The sequence below is a fragment of the Labeo rohita genome, chromosome 11 (genome assembly GCF_022985175.1).
Source record: "Labeo rohita strain BAU-BD-2019 chromosome 11, IGBB_LRoh.1.0, whole genome shotgun sequence".
NCBI lineage: Eukaryota > Metazoa > Chordata > Actinopteri > Cypriniformes > Cyprinidae > Labeo > Labeo rohita.
The window spans coordinates 3,531,240-3,550,187 of record NC_066879.1 but is presented as its reverse complement, the minus strand read 5'-3'; the positions used below and the strand labels follow the sequence as shown (position 1 = coordinate 3,550,187).

General features: G+C 35.4%; 1 protein-coding gene across 3 annotated transcripts in view; it reads left to right on the top strand.

Annotated features, from left to right (window-relative positions):
- Nucleotides 1-18,948, top strand: part of adamts9 (ADAM metallopeptidase with thrombospondin type 1 motif, 9) — a 58,873-nt gene that overhangs the window by 17,770 nt on the left and 22,155 nt on the right. For all 3 annotated transcript variants that reach the window (XR_007828701.1, XM_051122605.1, XM_051122604.1), the window contains exons 17-28: nucleotides 597-763; nucleotides 890-1,019; nucleotides 1,249-1,375; nucleotides 2,531-2,741; nucleotides 3,229-3,390; nucleotides 3,536-3,697; nucleotides 6,463-6,582; nucleotides 9,082-9,189; nucleotides 9,286-9,453; nucleotides 10,828-11,103; nucleotides 13,499-13,660; nucleotides 14,898-15,074. Coding sequence is in view for 2 of the 3 variants with exons in the window: in XM_051122605.1 (XP_050978562.1) it covers nucleotides 597-763; nucleotides 890-1,019; nucleotides 1,249-1,375; nucleotides 2,531-2,741; nucleotides 3,229-3,390; nucleotides 3,536-3,697; nucleotides 6,463-6,582; nucleotides 9,082-9,189; nucleotides 9,286-9,453; nucleotides 10,828-11,103; nucleotides 13,499-13,660; nucleotides 14,898-15,074 (1,970 nt within the window). In the remaining variant the exon portion in view is untranslated. The remainder of the gene's footprint in view (nucleotides 1-596; nucleotides 764-889; nucleotides 1,020-1,248; nucleotides 1,376-2,530; nucleotides 2,742-3,228; nucleotides 3,391-3,535; nucleotides 3,698-6,462; nucleotides 6,583-9,081; nucleotides 9,190-9,285; nucleotides 9,454-10,827; nucleotides 11,104-13,498; nucleotides 13,661-14,897; nucleotides 15,075-18,948) is intronic.

Below are 18,948 nucleotides of genomic sequence, written 5' to 3'. Positions count from 1 at the left end.
TTACTTTGATGTGCCATAGGTGAACTGGTGTTGAGATTTGCTGCAAGATTTACGAGAGGCTTTTGCAGTTGTTTTCATAAACATTTTTGTGTTAATGCTTCTGAACTCTACAAACCTAAGGAAATATGTGCTGTTTTCAGCAGATTGCTGAGCTGTGCTTGTGTGTTTATTGATATCTCTGCATGCCTGTGTGTATTTGGCACATTTGTGAGTGTTTATGTACAGGGAACAAGGGTTGGCCGATGTAATGTGTGAAGTAGTGAGGAAAGTAACTCAGGAAATTAGCTACATAATCACATTAGTGTGCATTTTTGAAGCATACTGACTTCAGTAGAACAAGAAGTGGCCTCTTCACGGAATACTGGATTTCTTTACCCCGATTAGCCTAATCTGCCCTGACTGTTGCTAAATCTGACTGTAAATGAAATTGTTTTATTCTTTAGGTCATGCAGGTCTTGTAGTGAGACAAATTTGTGTTTAAAACAAATGGACGCATTTCAGTTGTTTATCCTGCGGCGTGCCTAAATATACATTTGCTTTTTTGTGCTTGAACATAAAAAAAAATAAAGTATGCGTGTTTCATTTTTGTTTTGCAGCTTTGTCCAACAGCCGTGGAGAATATTTACTCAATGGAGATTTTGTGGTCAGTATGTTTAAAAGGGAAGTCAGAGTAGGGAATGCTGTTATTGAATACAGTGGCTCTGACCATGTTATTGAGAGAATCAACTGCACTGACCGCATAGACGAGGAGATTATTATCCAGGTAATATGACTTCAATGAATCGAGTTGTTGTCTTACATTGTGAAGTCTTACAACTTCACATTTTAACAACGTGTTAGTAATTTCTAATATCGTACTTTTGGTCTATATGTGATCTTTTCCAACTAGGTGCTATCCGTCGGTAACCTCTACAACCCTGACGTCAGGTTTTCCTACAACATTCCCATAGAGGACAAACCTCAGCAGTTTTTCTGGGATGTGTACGGTCCGTGGCAGGATTGCAGTCTTTTGTGCCAAGGTGGGTGTGAGAAAAGCAACAAATATTTTTTGTGAAGCATTTGCCAGGACGTCAGTTTAGAATTTGGTAAACTTGAACCAGACGTTTAATGCTGGCGGGGTCGTCCAGTTCAGTGTTTCTTGGAAATTTGGAGAATGCAATGAGGAACCTTCTTTCTTCTTTCTTTGTCCAGATCACAAACATGTGTTTGAACTTGTGTATGTCTTGTGCTGTATGTTGTGTGCATCAGGAGAGCGCAAGAGGAAGATCTTATGCAGTCGTGAGTCGGATCGAGTGGTTGTGTCTGATCAGCGGTGCCATGGCTCTCCCAAACCAGCTGTAATCTCTGAGCCATGCAATACAGACTGTGAACTCAGGTACATGTCCACATTCACTAGTTTTATTTAACCAAAATATGCACTCAAAACGCTCAAAAGTATGGAGTTAAGTGGCAGTTAAAGGGATGGTACACCCAAAAATGAAAATTAACCAATGATTTACTCACCCTCAAGCCATCCTAGGTGTATATTTTCTTTTTTCAGATGAATATAATTCGAGTTATATTAAAAAATGTCCTGGCTCTTCCAAGCTTTATAATGGCAGTCAATGGGTGCTACGATTTTGAAGTTCAATTAAGTGCTTCCATCCATCATTAAAAGTGCTCCACATGGCTCCAAGGGGTTAATAAAGGCCTTCTGAAGTAAACCGATGTGTTTGTGCAAGAAAAATATCCATATTTAAAACTTCATAAACCATAATCTTTAGCTTCCGCTGTCGTACACACGTTCACAAGAGAGTGGTGTTCCAGCAGATGATGTCGGACATAGGTGATGAATGCAGAAGCAAAATTACAAATTAGCAAAAAGTACAAAACAAGGATTTGTAAAGAAAAATGTTGATGTCGAAATAAGCCAAGAGGAGACTGGTTTTCCTTTGCTGTAAACAAAACTTGCTTACGCTACGCCTACGTCCTGCCTCATCCGCTGGCAAGCCACTCTCTCATGAACGCACATACGGTTATTTAGAGAAAGCTAGAGTACAGTTTACAAAGCGTTAAATATTGATATTTTTCTTAAACAAATGCATCGATTTGCTTCAGAAGGCCTTCAATAAGTACTTTTTATAATGGATGGATGCACTTTATTGGACTTCAGAATCTCAACACCCATTCACTGCCATTATAAAGCTTGGAAGAACCAGGACATGTTTCAATATAACTCAAAATGTATTTGTCTGAAAGAAGAAAGTCATATACACCTAGGATGGCGTGAGGGTGAGTAAATCATGGGGTAATTTTCGTTTTTGGGTGAACTATCACTTTAAGGCATTGATACTGTTATAAAAGCTTTCAATTTCTAACACAAGTTTTACAAGTTTTATTGTAGTTTTTATCAAATAAATGCAGGCTTAGTGAGCATAAGAGGCTTCTTTAAAAAAACAATAAAGAATCAAACTTTTGAATTATATATATCTTAATGAAACCAAGAAAAGCTAGGTGGGGTTTAACCTGATTGCGTTTCTTCATTTTGCAGGTGGCAGGTTGTTCGCAAAAGCGAGTGTACAGCCACGTGTGGTCTGGGCTTCCGGACTTTGTACATTTACTGCATCAAACAGAGCAGGTTAGATGGGAAAACCCAGAAGGTTGACGACCAATATTGCAACAGCCAGCGCAAGCCTGAAGACAAGGAGGTGTGCCATGGAGACTGCAACCCTGGAGGATGGGAGTACTCCCCCTGGTCTGAGGTGCGAAAAACCTCATTGGTCTTAAATTTCTTTGATATACAGTGTTAAGCTACCTGGCACAAGCTGATTGGTTCATGTTGCATACGCAGCCAATGAGCTTGCTGCTTTACATTTAAATGCTGGTTGGCATTCACTTAAGCAGTTTCCAGCGCTCTTTCAGAGTTCCTCTGAAACCCTCAACATCCCCAGCTCCACCTGAACTGATCGGCTACGGGTTATTATATATGCTATTTGTGCAGCAGCATGTCTTAAATACTTAACAGCCCTGTATCGGCGTATGTTATGGCAGCAGCAAGTTCCTGTTCTTGCTTTGAAGCAGAAATAACCAACAGGAGCAACATAGCAGATCTATTCTGCCAAGACCATTACCATGCTAAAATCTTCCAAGAGCTGTCATGACAGAAATATATTGATGTACTTGGAAGAATGCGGACTGTATATATTTGACATATGACTTACAATGAGGATTTTCTTCTTGGTTATCTAGTGCTCCAGGAGCTGTGGAGGAGGAACACGTCGTAGGAGTGCGGCATGTGGAAAGTCAGCAGAAGCTGATGACGAAAGCAAGTGCAACCCACAAGAAAGGCTCACAGTCCAACCTTGTAATGAGTTCCAGTGTCCTCAATGGAAAACTGGAGACTGGTCCGAGGTAAACACGACCAATGCATCCCTTGAAAACATGGGCAGCATCAAATTTAATCTGGATTTATGCAGACTATTCTTAAACTGTGTGAGTGAAAATCTAATCATCCATCATGACTTATTCTAATGCTAATTTGCAATTCATCTGGCAGTGTTTAGTGACGTGCGGCAAGGGCTATAAGCACCGCCAGACTTGGTGTCAGTTTGGAGAGGAGCGTTTGGATGACCGTTTTTGTGACTCATCCAAACCAGATTCGGTACAGACCTGCCAACAACAAGAATGTGCATCCTGGCAGATGGGACCCTGGGGACAGGTGAGAAAAACCTTATTTCACTGCTGGGAATAAAACATTTTTGGTGCATGTCATGTTTAGGTGGGTCAGGTGTTACATGAAGTATATTTGATGCTTATGCCTGTGATGAATGCAATGTAATTTCCAGGAGTTAGTGCAGTCAGATAGTGTAAACAGATTATCACAGCTGCGGTGTGGGTGGAAATCGAGCACAAAAACTGAACAAGGTTAAGGAGTAGACATAGAACAGCAGTGGGTACTTTTGTGCCGATGTGGAACACATCCTAAACGAACATAACTATGCTGTTTATAAGGTCTGGGGGTCCTTGAAAAGTATTGAAAGTGTGTTTTATTTACTTTTCAAAATTCAAGGCCTTGAAAAGTCTAAAACATCTTAGAGAAAAAAGTTTTGAATGTTATTCACAGATGTCCTGTATTTGTTGAAGACTTGCTTCTCTTTAGGCAGCCGACTTAACAGGACTCTGATTCAAAGATGCTTGGCAGTATGTACATTAATAAAATGTTTTTTTTTTGGCAGTCAGCACTCATCCTGTTTTTTTGTCAGCTGTGCATGAGAATCAATAATCAACATTCAGTGGGTGCTGCTTTAAAACATATGTGGATGCGCAATTTTTTGATCTTGTACTGCCTTTGCAAAGGCGATTATAGACTGATTTCTTTTATTTTGACTTATATAATAACCGCCGTTGAATATCAAAGAAATAACATATACACAACCATTCAAAAGTTTGGGAATGGCAAGGTTTTTAACATTTTTTTGAAATAAGGCTGCATTTATTTGATCAAAAATACAGTAAAACAGTAATATTATGAAATTGCATTACAATTTAAAGTAACTGTTTTGTATTGTAATATATTTAGGCGTTCAAGTGTGTAGTGCTGAAATCCTATTGTAATTGTCAAAATGGTCACGGATCAGCGGTCTCCAAGTAAAACTGATCGTGCAGACCAAACTGTAAGTCGTAGAGACTTGAAACTTGGAAGGGTTGGTAGTACTTACAACGCCAACAACATCACCAAGGCTTGCCCCAATCGGCCTGACGGGGGCACTACAGCGATTAAAAGTACAAAATCGTTTATAACGCCTAAACCATCAGTCGCAGGCTCAACTGTCTTATGTTGTTGGAATCCTTGGCCGCCAAAAGGTTTGAAAGGGGCAAGGCCACTTTTAGTAAAATGCCTATAACTCCTGAACGGAAGTAGATATCTTGCCAAACTCAGAACACTTATGTAAGAGCTCAATCTGAGACCACAGGAAAAAAATTGCAGAGCTTGGCCACTTGGTGGTGCTATAAACATAAAAATGGCTATAACTGTGCAACCGTTCGTCCTATCAACATGAAAATTGGTGTGCACGGTTTTAGTCCGAAGTGCCACAAGTTTCTACAAGGACATTTGCGTAATTCAAAAAACATGGGTGCCATTGCCCGATGAATTTTGAGAACCTGTTAGACAAGGTTAACAGAGGCCGATCAGAATGAAACTTGGTGGGTCTGTTTGACTCACAGCCCTAAAGGTCTGAGAGAAATTTGAAAGAAATCAGTCACTAGGGGGGCAATATCGCATTTTTCAAGGGCGCAAACGATTGTACATTGTGCAGTTTTTTGAACATACACACAATGTTTGTATCATACGATAGAACTCCTCATTCCGGACAACTTTGCTTCTAGAACCACCGCTGTCAATCATATCATTTGTTAAATGACGGAGAAGATGTAAAAAAACTACTTTTGCGAGCTAGTCCTAGGTTAATCGCTCAATCTGGAAAAAAACACTGCAGTACAATTCTCTGGACCCTCTAGGCCAATAACTTTCAAAAAATGTTGAACATTTCCCTTTGGGAAGCTATAACAGGGTTGTTTAGAAAAGGGAATTTACCCAAAATCCTATAAAGCCTAAAGGAAAACTCAAAACTTGCTGAAAAAACATGCTGAGCACATGCGACAGATGATTCTAAACAACCCTGCAAAGTTTTAAGGAGATCGGACCACATCTGGTGCTATACCAGTAATAACTATGGTGAATAACCTATGGATTTTTAAAAAATCATATAAATGAAATTTTTATATGAACAGAGTGTTCAAAAGACAATCATTTAGTTCAAAAGAAGATAAAAGGGAAATTTCTGAGTATTGAATATAATTAAGTCTATTTTAGTCTGTTGCCAATTATCGAGCAGAATGTGATGTTAACATCGTTTTAAGCTTTTTGTTACAAAATTCATCTTTACTCTTAAAACTTGCAGACACCATGTGAATACCACCCATTCATGGTTAATCTGTTTTCTATCCACTTGAGCACTTTATGGCTGTTTTCAACGAACAGTTTTTTTCCAAAGATCTCCCAAGGGGAATCATACAGTTTGTAGCGTTTGTGTGGGCAAACTATCTTTAAGTCCTAAAGTATGATAGAGATTAGACATCACTCTTGCATAGATTAAGCAATCATGATAAATGCATGTTTGAGGTGCTTTACTGAAGCATATGCGATCTAGCTGCAAATGTTGCCGCACAAGCTTGACCTTGTTGGCAAGTCAGCGATGAGGAAAACAGATAAAGAAAAGGAGAAGGGTGGACAAACTACTGGCCCATGTCCCAGGTTGCCCATGCGGGTGCTTATCACATCTGTGCTGGACTGATGCCAGGAGGCGAATAGTTTACAGTCTTAGATTTCAATTTATTCTCTTGGGTAAATCATAGGCATTGCTGTGTAACATTAAATAATATACTGTCCCTAACTAACCTCCATTTTATTTGCGTGTGCAGTGTACCACCACATGCGGCCCGGGCTATCAGATGAGAGCTGTGAAGTGTGTGGTTGGCTCATACGGCTCTGTCATGGATGACTCTGAATGCAATGCAGCAACACGTCCAACCGATACTCAGGTAGGAGCGTTGATCTCTAACATTCACAATTAAAGGGACTGTTCACCCAAAAATGAAATTCTGTTATTAATTAATCACCCTCATGTCGTTCCAAACCTGTAAGATATTTTCAATGAAATCTGAGAGCTTTCTGACCCTGCATAGACAGCAACGCAACTGACACGTTCAAGGCCCAGAAAAGTAATAAGTAGGGATGTAACAGTTTTAAAGCGAAGTGCACACTTCGTTCAGGCAATCAGCTCGTGATCCGGTGTTTTCCACGCTTCAGAACGGCTCAGTTCACAGTAAATGCAGTGAACTTGTTTACTGCATGTGCTGTGAGTTTAGTACACGCCTGGGAACGCAGCCTCTACCAGTTATGCTTTATTTTATTTTTTTCTGGTTCAATACAGTCAACTCCCATCTCGTTTTCTTCCCCAACTTCAAAATCGTCCTACATTGCTGCGGAAGTACCGACCCAGTGTTTACAAAGCGAACATGCAAGGAAGATCAAACGCCCTTTACAAAAAAACATAAAACAGCGATGATTTTGATGTTGAAGAAGAAAACAAGATGGTAGTTTTTCGAGATACCCTAACTGTATTGACCTGATTACACAGACTATGCAATAGACAAGAGAAGCATTTGAGATTCAAATATGTGCTGGAAAGTTTTCTTAGTTAAGAACATGGGTTGGAGCCAAGTGCATTAGATAATAATTTAACTTTAAAATGTACAAAATTTGTATTTTTTCCAAGTTAATTTTTCCAATGAATCCCTTCATTTGTCTTTTTTTTTTTTTTTTTTTTTTTTTTTTTCCATTTGTGGGTGAACTGTCCCTTTAAATGATTTGTTTGCATTGTTATTTACTTAGTTTATAACTTACCACCAGTCATTTTTGAAGTATTATGTTAATAACTATGCAGTCATTTGAAGAGAGGTGTTGTCTTTTAGGTATGTACATTACCTAGATATTATTTAGTAGTTTCACACCGTCCTGGAATAAGAAACTGGAAAGGAGAAAAGAAACTATATGCAGGTACAGCCTGAAACGCAGGAAGGAAGTTTCCCACCCAGCATATTTATCACCTGCACTCAATAAGGCCTTGTCTGAAGGAAAAGCATGGCTCTACACACAGACAAACACATGCTGCATCAGGTCATTAACAGCAAATTAACCTTAAAATGGTTCCATGGTTTGAAATATGGAAATACCAGGAAAATGTACATTTTATGTTGTTTTTTAGGGCTGTAAAAGCCATAGCAATTAATACAATCTTGAAAATTGCTATTATATTCTGAAAGAATACTTTTAGTAAAGTTTTTATACTTCTTGTGAGCGAATCAGTGAATCAGTGAATCAATTAATTGGCCAAATAGGTAGACAAATCGATGTATTAATTTGAATTTGATTTTTTCTTTTAAACACCAATAATCATAAATGACTGGAAAGAGTAAAGTGTGGGAAGCCTGTATGTGTGTGTGCACCTTTAACTTGTGTGTTTGCATGTGTAGTTTTTGTCAGGTTGAATTGTTATGGTTATAATGTCTATATAGTTCCACTACAGATTTATATTTAATAGTAGTTTAAGTTCATTTGCAGTAATCTTGATCTCGATTTTATCTACTTAACAATCTGCACATACCTGCAAAATTACATTTACCCCATTCCCCATCCCCCAGTGTAATTGTGCTGCAGAGTTGGAGTGGCTGAACGCTGCGTTTCACAGAGTATTTTATGAACTTTCCTGAGGCATTGGTTTTATAGAGCTTCATTTTCACAAGGCTTTTAGGAGATGAAAGAAAGAGCTCTTTTTCCCACCATCAAGCCAACCAGGTTGATAAAAGCCTAAGAACATGTATACAAAAGACATATACTGTAATATACACTATAAGAGAAAAGAATTTAATAAATAAGGGATATTGTACAGTCAGTCGGATTATCACAAAATAAGCCCAGGCAGGATGATCGCGACCGGGACGCAAAGTGAAAGGATCTTGTATCACCCTGAAGGAGTTTATTTTATGATAATACCAGGATGACTGTACATTATCCCACATATTACACAGCTTTTTACCAAAAATTTTCATTTGAGTTGAAATTATTCAGTTAAACATTCAATAAAACGGTCAGTTGTACTATAGAGTCTTTATACAAAACTATTTGACCACAGAATGCCATGATTGACCAATCAGAGTCAAGCATTTCAGAGAGACATATAAAATGATTGGCGAAGGCAGAAAGCGAGGGGGAATAAGTGGAGGTAGGCGGGAGTGTGAGAGAGTCAGGAACCGAAAGGAGGGATACGGCAGACAGAACGAGAAAGCTGGAGGCCCCCTGGTTTTAAATCCTCTATTTGCCGTAAGGCGCAGTGACCCGGAACAAGTGATTCCAGCCAGTCAAGCATAAATCAAGCACACTGGCTCCAGCCATGAAGCCTTACCGGCCTCACCCCTAGAGTCACGGATCTTCATTACTGAAAATTGATTGTCCTTCCCCACTTCCTTCCACTTCCACAGGACTGTGAACTCTCACAGTGCCCTGTCACTCATCCTGTTGCCCCAGAGACCAAAGTGATGTCACATCCTGGGCATAAAACACAGTGGCGCTTTGGATCTTGGACACAGGTACGTTCTTGATAATCTGATGTATGTGAACTACTATTAGTAGCTAGATGATGTAGTAGGTTCTAGATATTCTAAAATGGTTGTTCTTTACAATAGTGCAGCGCCACCTGTGGAAAGGGCACCCGGATGCGCTACGTAAGCTGTCGTGACCAGCAGGGTGGAGTAGCAGAGGAATCAGCCTGCTCCCATCTTCCAAAACCTCCTGCTAGTGAGGTTTGCTCCTCAGTGCCATGTGGACAGTGGAAGGTTCTGGAATGGACTGCGGTAAATTAAATATAGTATATATTTTAATTAGCCTAACTATTTTTATTTTATTTTATTTTATTTTATTAGCCTAACTATTAGGTTCTGGAATGGACTGCGGTAAAAATAAATAAATAAATATATATATATATATATATATATATATATAATTTTATTTTATTTTATTATTTTATTAATAGTTAGTAAAAAAATAATAAAATAAAATAGTTTTTTTATTTTTTTTATTTTATTATAAAATATGCCTTTGTATTTTATTTTATTTCAGTAGCCTAACTATTTTATTTTATTTTATTTTACTAGCCTAACTATTAGGTTCCGGAATAGATTGCAGTAAATAAAATAAACTTTTTTTTTTTTTTTTTTTTTTTAATTTAATATTTTACAATTATTTTATTTTATTTAATAAAATAAAAAATAAAATAGTTAGGCAAAAATAAAAATAAAAAATAAATAAAATAAAAATACTTAAAAAAATAAATAAATAAAAATAGTTTTTAAAAATATTATTTTTATTTTATTTAATTTTTTAAAATGTATTTTATTTTATTTTTTTATTTTAGCCAAACTATTTTATTTTATTTTTTTACACACACACACACACACACATCTATATATATATATATATATATATATATATATTAGCATAAATATTTATAAAGTGTTGAAAAATTAACCTATCCTATTCCTAAGCAGGAAAATCTGACTTTTTATACCGGGGAATTCACGTGGTCAGTGTCACAAATTGACATATTTATCTACCTAAAATTAGTGCAAAATATTAAGTTAATAATTCACTAATTAATTTATGCATACATACATACTTCAAAATCCTAAAATATTTTGTTTATTTTCAAGTTTAAATTACATTTTTTGGTCTCAGACATTTGGACGTCACAATATATATGTGCAATATTAACATGCCACTGTGTTAGCCAGCATTCTTTCAACACTGCAAGTATTTGTATTTTCATTCACAGCTGTTCTGCAGCCTGACTATTGACCTTGATGATTCTGCTCTCACTCTGGTTTTTAGAGCTTGGTTGTAATGAGAAACTGATGAGAGTTCATTTTGTGTGCAGATGGGCTTCGGTGTGCATACTTTTCACATTTATACAGGAAGACAAGAATTACTATGGAGTAACTGTATTTCTCTAGCCAGTGTCCTCCTGCTTTTTAGCTTTTAAATCAATACTTTCCAGTATCTAAAATATCATACTGAAGTTCATACAAAAATCCTGCCATTTCGTAGCTTAATAGTTGTTTTAAGCTTCAGATTAAGTGTGGTGGGTTATCATCTTAATCTGTGGTGTTATTATTCAGTGTGTTTTCTGTATAATCATGTGTGTGGGTGTGTGTATCTGTCTGTATTTACAGTGCTCCGTATCCTGTGGTCAGGGTACGACTACACGGCAAGTAGTGTGCATGAACATCAGCGATCAAGTTGTGGACATAAGTGAGTGTGACCCAGATGATCAACCAGCAACAGAGCAGGAGTGTGCCATGCCCCAGTGTCCGTCTCGCTCCAGCGACCACGGGGGCTTTTCACCAAACCCTGATTCTCGGAAAAAAACAGATCCCACCGGACGAACTGACCGTAACAGACCGGGCAGACCCCGGTTGCATCAATGGAGGACTGGACCATGGGGAGCGGTAAGTACCTCTAAAAGTAATCATGTCTGTGCATGTCTCTGATATTTGATATACTCCAAATACTAGTCCTATTACAGACCTTTTGCAAACGCAGGAACAGAATGACATCTAAGGTGTTGATCTCACCAGTACATGAACTCTCTAAGCCATCCAAGCAGCAGCATTTCCTCTTTCTGATAAATGCTGCTGTTTCCTTCATGATATCAGTGCTTTAAATAGTCTGCAGAACTCAAAGAAAAGCTAAATATTGTGCAGTATTTAGGAAGCTCTTCTTTTTTGACTATTTAGTAGGTATTTGGAGACCTTTTGAAAAGTGCTTCCTTTATAGCTTTATATAGTTTGCGTCCATCCAAGTGAGGAATCAAGGAATCTTCTGTGTGTGTGTATGTGTGTGTATATATATATATATATACATATTAGGGCTGTCAGTCGATTCAAAATTTTAATCTAATTAATTACATAATGTGTCAATTAATTAATCTAATAAATTGCTAAATAAATTTGTCCATGAAAATACCCTCAAAAGATTATTTAAAGATTATTTTCGTGTTAAATGAGAAAGTATCAAGTAGACATTACAAATTTGAACTTTAGAAAGAAATATTTTTTTTTGAATCAACATATAATTTATTACACATAAACGTTAATATGGAACATAAAGAAAGATAATTTCCACTGATAACCAAAACAACTTTGTTACAACAGTCTTCAAAATATTTTTTTATGTTCCACAAAAGGTTTAAAACAACATGAGGGTGAGTAAATGATGACAGAATTAATTTTTTTTGGTGAACTATCCCTTTTATTTATTTATATGACATGATACTCTAAATAAAAAACTAAATCTGCCAGCAGGTGGCGGTAAATGTCTTTATGAGTCATTCACTCATTCGATTCGATCCGTTCAAACGGCTGATTCATTTGGGAATGAAGTAAATGGCTCTCTTTATGAATGGGCCTTTGAATCATTGATTCACACGATTCGTTCAAAACGCAGATTCATTAAGAAACTAAACAACGCAGTGCTGCTTGGAGTTGCGCAGCAGTTCTGCTATGGCTTCAAAGGTAATATGTTCTCTGCAAAACTGAGCAAAAACACATAATATAGTGTTTAAAATATATTACAATATCAACTTCTTATTGACTGAACTGTTGTATGAAATCACATTTAAGCTTGTGATAGATTGGGACAAAATCAGCACATGCGTCATATTGCTCTTGCTGCCTGTGTGATATGGTGTGATATGTGATATATATAAATATGAGACAAAACACATACAGGGACATTTTTTTGCATCAATATCTTGAATTTTAGGGGATAACTGCATTTATGGAGTTGTTGCCCTGCATCATATTTGTCAACAGTCAACTGTATAAAATATAAGATGTTGCACAGGCCTTAAAATATTTTAATTGTGTTATTTTTCATAACTATTAATTAACGTGTTTAACTCACATCCCTAATATATATATATAGTGCTCTCAATTGGTTAAAAAATTAACTAATTAATCACATTGTTTCTGAAATTAATCGCGATTAATTGCAATTAATCCCACCTAACATTAAAATTTTTAAATATACTATAATATCGCAATAAATTCACATTCAGTCTTCAAATTAAGACAGTATATTTTTAATATTTGTTTAATGGCATATTTTTATAAGTAGCAATACTACTGATGTCTCTAGGAAATTGTTCTTTTTTCCTAATATTTCACCACTGACTATAGCTATTCAACATTACAGTATAATTGAGAGCTATTCATTTTAACATTGAATAAACAAAATTATTAAACATAAAAACTTCTAATTTTATTGAACTTAAAACAATTTTCACATGAACCAATTATTTACCTGTGCCCTACAGCAAGTTAAACACTAAATTCGAAATTAAATATAGATGAATCGTTAAAGCTACAAAAGTTATTGGTTTTCTCTCTTTTTCTTTTGTTCTTTGATTAACCGACATCACAGCAGCTGGGTTGTTAGCTTATTTGGCTGCTATTATTTTAAGAGCCGCCACTGCTGAACATGACGTGGATCTGGTTGTAGTTTATGAAATGATACAGACTACAGCGCTTATGTAAAACATCAAGACACCATACCATCAAGAGTCAAGAGTATATTAGTAAGCTAAACTATTAATGAAACAAAATGTCATTTAGTTCCAGCATTTAAAAAAAAAAAAAATCGAAATCGAAATACTTGCTTTTTGATTCCCAGTCATAATCTTTCTCATCAAAGGACTGCATTGACGTATATTTTCCGCCAAGGCTAATGGGATGTGAAATTGGTCCATTGCGAATGTGCTAGGCTAGTGTAAGTGATTATGTGGAAGGTGTGTGTGGCCCTTCTCTCATTATATAGCTTCTGTTTCTCTTTCACATCTCTCAGTGTTCAAGTACCTGTGCTGGAGGTTTCCAGAGGCGTGTGGTGGTGTGTCAGGATGAGAACGGCTACCCTGCCAACAGCTGTGATGAAAGCACTCAACCTATAGAGCAGCGCTCCTGTGAGTCTGGCCCCTGCCCTCAGTGGTTCTATGGCAGTTGGGGAGAGGTAAGAGCTTTGAATTCAACTTATTTTATTTAATTTGATTTTATATTTGATTTTATTTAATTTATTTAATTAATTTAATTTTATTGTTTTGACTGATGCAAACCAATTGATTATTCTATGATTTAAAAAAAAATTGCTACCAATATTGTCATAGCACCCAGTTTTAATCTCTCTGGTAAATTATATATTTTATAAACTTTTTTTTTATACGTTTATAAGTTTATTTAATTTTATTTTTTATGTTCTATATGATTTTATTATATATATATATATATATATATATACTACTGTTAAAAAATTTTGAGGTCACTAAGATTTGTTTCAAGAAATTAATATTTCAATATTTTATTCAGAAAGGACACATGAGATAAGATGCTCTGAATTTAACTGAATTTATTTTATTTTATATTATTTTGACTGGTGCAAACTAATAGATAAGATTATTCTATAACTTAAAAAAATTCAAAATTATATATTTTAGACATTTTTTTTATACATTTATAATTTTATTTTATTTTATTTTTAATGTTTTATATTATTTTATTTTATTTTATTTTATTATATATATATATATATATATATACTACTGTTAAAAAGTTTGAGGTCAGTAAGATTTGTTTCAAGAAATGAATATTTTAATATTTTATTCAGAAAGGACATTTTATTTTATTTTATTTTGATTGATGCAAACTTATAGATAAGATTATTCTATGATTTAAAAAAATCCTACCAATATACCAAAATTATTTGATTTTATTTATATATATATATATATATACTACTGTTAAAAGTCTGAGGTCAGTAAGATTTGTTTCAAGAAATTAATATTTTAATATTTTATTTAGAAAGGACACATTAAAATGATTCAAAGTGACAGTAAAGACATTAATGTTACTAAAGATATCTATTTCAAATATGTTAATTTGAACTTTCTATTCATCCAAAAATCATGAAAAAAAAACTGTTTTCAACATTGATAATAATAAAAAATGTCTCTTAGGCACCAAATCAGCATATTATGTGTTTGCTGTTCAGATGAAGGGATTTGAGTAGGATAGGCCAAAATATCTTTTTTTGCCTATTTGAATGAAGCTTTAGAAGTGTCAGCACTCTGACATTGTGACATTTTGAAAAGCCGTCTTTTGAAAACGTACTCTGAGGAAAATGATATCTGTTAATGAAACGAGACTTTCCCTCTTTCTTTTCTCTCACCCATACTCTGTTTCTGCCTCCCTAGTGTTCAAAATCCTGCGGAGGAGGGATAAAGACCCGGTTGGTCGCTTGTCAGCGGCCCAACGGGGAGCGCTTTAACGATCTGAGCTGTGAAATTCTTGACAAACCACCCGACCGAGAACAGTGCAATACTCAGTCCTGCTATATTAACCCTCACTGGAGCACAGACCAATGGAGCTCGGTACGCTCGTAACTATTTTAACTTTTTCCCTTCATAAGTTCTCATTCTCACAACACGCCGTTGTTTCTTTAGACTCGAGACGTGAAGAAAAACTGAAACTCAACGGTTTGATCTTTGAGTAAGCAAATAGCCAGTTTTAACGTTTGCTGCTTCTAAATGAGTTTCGGTTGCACTTACCAAACATGCAGTTGAATATTGTTGTAGAGTTTTATTTCCTGACTGAAAAAGTGAGCATATCTTTTGGTCGATGTGTTTTAGTTTGAACGCTGTTTTTTCCCTGTTTCATTTTCTATGTTGGGTTTCTTTTAGCCAATGCAGCTGTACTTTGGATAAATACAAATCATTGTGACGCCCTTTGTTGTGGCCTGTGTTCAAAACACAGTACAGTTGTATGTAGTATTTAGAATACATGGGCAGAAATGCTTGTATCGCTCCACTACAGAGCTGAAACATCTGGCCACAGCAGTTTACTTTATTATACTGAAACTATCTCTCTGTGTTTTCTATCGCTGTTCATAATTCATTTCTCATGAAAAAAAATTCAACCATACCTCACATGAGCTAGCCATTGACCTTTTATAAATTTATGATGGTGCTTTTTCAGTACAAGGGAGACGTTATGTGAATATCTATGTATAGTTGCTATATTTTTGTATATTTAAGGTAACTTACAGAAGTACATTTTTAAGTAAATACAAAAGTTTGTAATCAGAAATCAAATGTAGTTTTATGTCATTTTATGTTTGTTGATTTGTTCTGCAGTTGTAAGATGATCTAGGTTATTTACAAAATCAGTATTTTTTGTATACAGCAACAAAAACATGTTAGGCTAGTGTGTAAAATTCCTCAATGCATTTCCCTCAGACCCAGGGAAGACCTTTTTTGCTTTTTGGCCAGTTACTTGTGTCTACCTCATTCTTAAAGAAGAGCCCCACTTGTCTTCCATCCATTTTTTTATATTTGTGGATAGTGATAATAATGCTAAGCTATTCAAAAAACATCCATTAGGAACCATTAATTGCTTAATTTATAACTTTATAAAGTTTCAAAAGTTTCCATACACCTTGCAGAATCTGCAAAATGTTAATTATTTTACCAAAATAGGAGAGATCATAAACAATGCATGTTATTTTTTATTTAGTACTGACCTGAATAAGATATTTCACATAAAATATGTTTACATATAGTCCACAAGAGAAAATAATAGTTGAATTTATTAAAATGACCCCGTTTAAAAGTTCACATACACTTGATTTTAATACTGTGTTGTTACATGAATGATCCACAGCTGTGTTTTTTTGGTTAGTGATAGTTGTTCATGAGTCCTGAACAGTTAAACTGCCCATTGTCCTTCAGAAAAATCCTTCAGGTCCCACAAATTCTGTGGTTTTTAGTATTTTTGTGTATTTGAGCCCTTTCCAAAAATGACTGTATGATTTTGAGATCCATCTTTTCACTCTGAGGGACTCATATGCAACTATTACAGAAGGTTCAAACACTTACTGATGCTCCAGAAGGAGCCAATGCATTAAGAGCCAGGGGTGAAAACTTTTTTAATTTGAAGATCAGAGTAAATTTAACTTATTTTGTCTTCTGGGAAACAGCTTCTGAAGGGCAGTACTAAATGAAAAATATATGCTATTTAGGCAAAATAAGAAAAATGTACACATCTTCATTCTGTTCAAAAGTTTTCACCCCCTGGCTCTTCATGCATGGTTTTTCCTTCTGGAGCATCAGTGAGCGTTAGAACCTTCTGTAATAGTTACATATGAATGTGAAAAGATAGATCTTAAAATCATACAGTCAATGTTGGAAAGGGTTCAAATACACAAAATGCTGAAAAATCAAAGAATTTGTGGGACCTGAAGGATTTTCCTGAAGAACAGCAGCAGTTTAACTGTTCAGGACAAAACAAAACAAAACAAATCACAAAACAAAAAACACAGCTGTGGATCATTCAGGTAACACAGTATTAAGAATCAAGCGTATGCAAACTTTTGAACGAGGTCATGTTTATATAGTCTTGTGGACAGTAAACGTCTCTTATGTGAAATATCTTATTTATATTATATTAATAACATGCATTTTGTACGATCCCTTTTATTTTGGTAAAATAATGAACATTTTGCAGATTCTGCAAGGAGTATGTAAACTTTAAAAAAGTTATCAGTGATGTAGTGATGTAAAAAAAAGTTTCCCAACACAAAAAAATGGCACAAATCATTATAAAATGTCTATTACATTATAATTTATTTTATCTGTTCACACTGACAGAATGCCAATCCAATATCTGTATATCCTAAAAACACCAACAACACTTTTATGGGGTGTACTTACTTTTTCACAGCACTGTATTTGTATTTTATTTTTCTTTCCAAAAACGCCATGGTGCTGTAGTGTCTATGGTGCTATTCCCTTTCACGACATGGTCTGTTAATGTAACCAGACTGAAAATTAACCAGTTTAAATCAAATGGCAGTATTGATGAAGGTGTGCATGAACAGTTATGTATATTATTGTATGTATTTGTATTTATTTCTGCTGCCATATGTTTGTCTATATTTGTTTGAACCTGTTGTTGATGATGGTCAAATTAAACAACAAGCTTTTTCTGTTTATTTTTTTTTATTATTATTAATATGGTATGGAAAAGTAGGCAAGCTTTTGTAATTAATTAATAACTCTAGTTGATTGTGAATTAGTCTAGAAGAGAAAATGACTTTGAATGTTAACTGTCTTGTATTATTCTGAAGGTGTTCTTTTTTTTTAAAGAGCATTTTAATCTGTCGATTAATCTGTAATGAATCAATCTGAAATGAAGGTACAAAATCACTGAGCTTAATATCTGTTGTTTCGTGCTGTCAGACTTCTACTTCTATGTAACTTTTTTCGTTATCCTGCTGCTTTCATTTCAATATTTGTATTACCTGTTTTAATTATCCTTAAATGGGGGACTTTTTTGGTGCTCACTCACATTAGTAACTATAGAAGAAGTCTACAACCATTGTCTATTTCCTTTCGGACGGCACGGGATATTAACCAGCCCTGATGGCGGTGATATAGTCACAGTCAAGCGACTGAGCATACATCAGAATAACAATGGCAAGGGCATGGGGGGCCAAGGATGGCCTTTGATCTGTGGGAAGGTCTTTACCAGCCTTCTAATCAGAATGGACACACTTCTCAGAAAGAGTTTTATACTTATGGGAAAAATGCTATGGCCCCACATAGCATGGAGGCCTCTGCGGCCTGGATATCTGTATGCAGTTTGATACTTGGAAGTCCTCACGTTGGAATGTAGTGAGACACGTGGCCAAGAACGTTGCCATGCCTGGACTGAGCATTTGTGGCAACGATTTGAAAGGAAAACAAGGCAATTTTGCATGGTCCCAAACAGCCAAAAAAGTCAGTTTAATCTGATCAGTGAACTGAAGAGTGGCATTATAGTTACATGTTTTGATTGCATTCAGATGTCATGAATTGGAATATTTGTTTTCAACATGTTTTATTAGCATCACAAATATACAGATGTTTATTTTTTACAAAAAATCTCATATATACATTTGTATTTTAGTTTTCTATTGTCAATTTGGTCAAATTTGAAACCAATTACTCTGGCAAGCAAAGCTTGTGCCTTTTAGGATTGTGGGTGGTTTTTAGATGAAGGGAATTTTTAAGTAAATGACCCTGCATTGGAATCCTTTTAAGTGTAAAAGTTGGTCATTTGCACTCATTAAACCAATGGTGCGTTCATTTAACAAGGTACAGAAATTCCGTACAGTATGGCAGCTTTCCTCACATTAACTGCGACTGAAATAAACAAAAACAAACTAAATGATTGATATGGCCCCTAAATATTTACACATATCGTTGC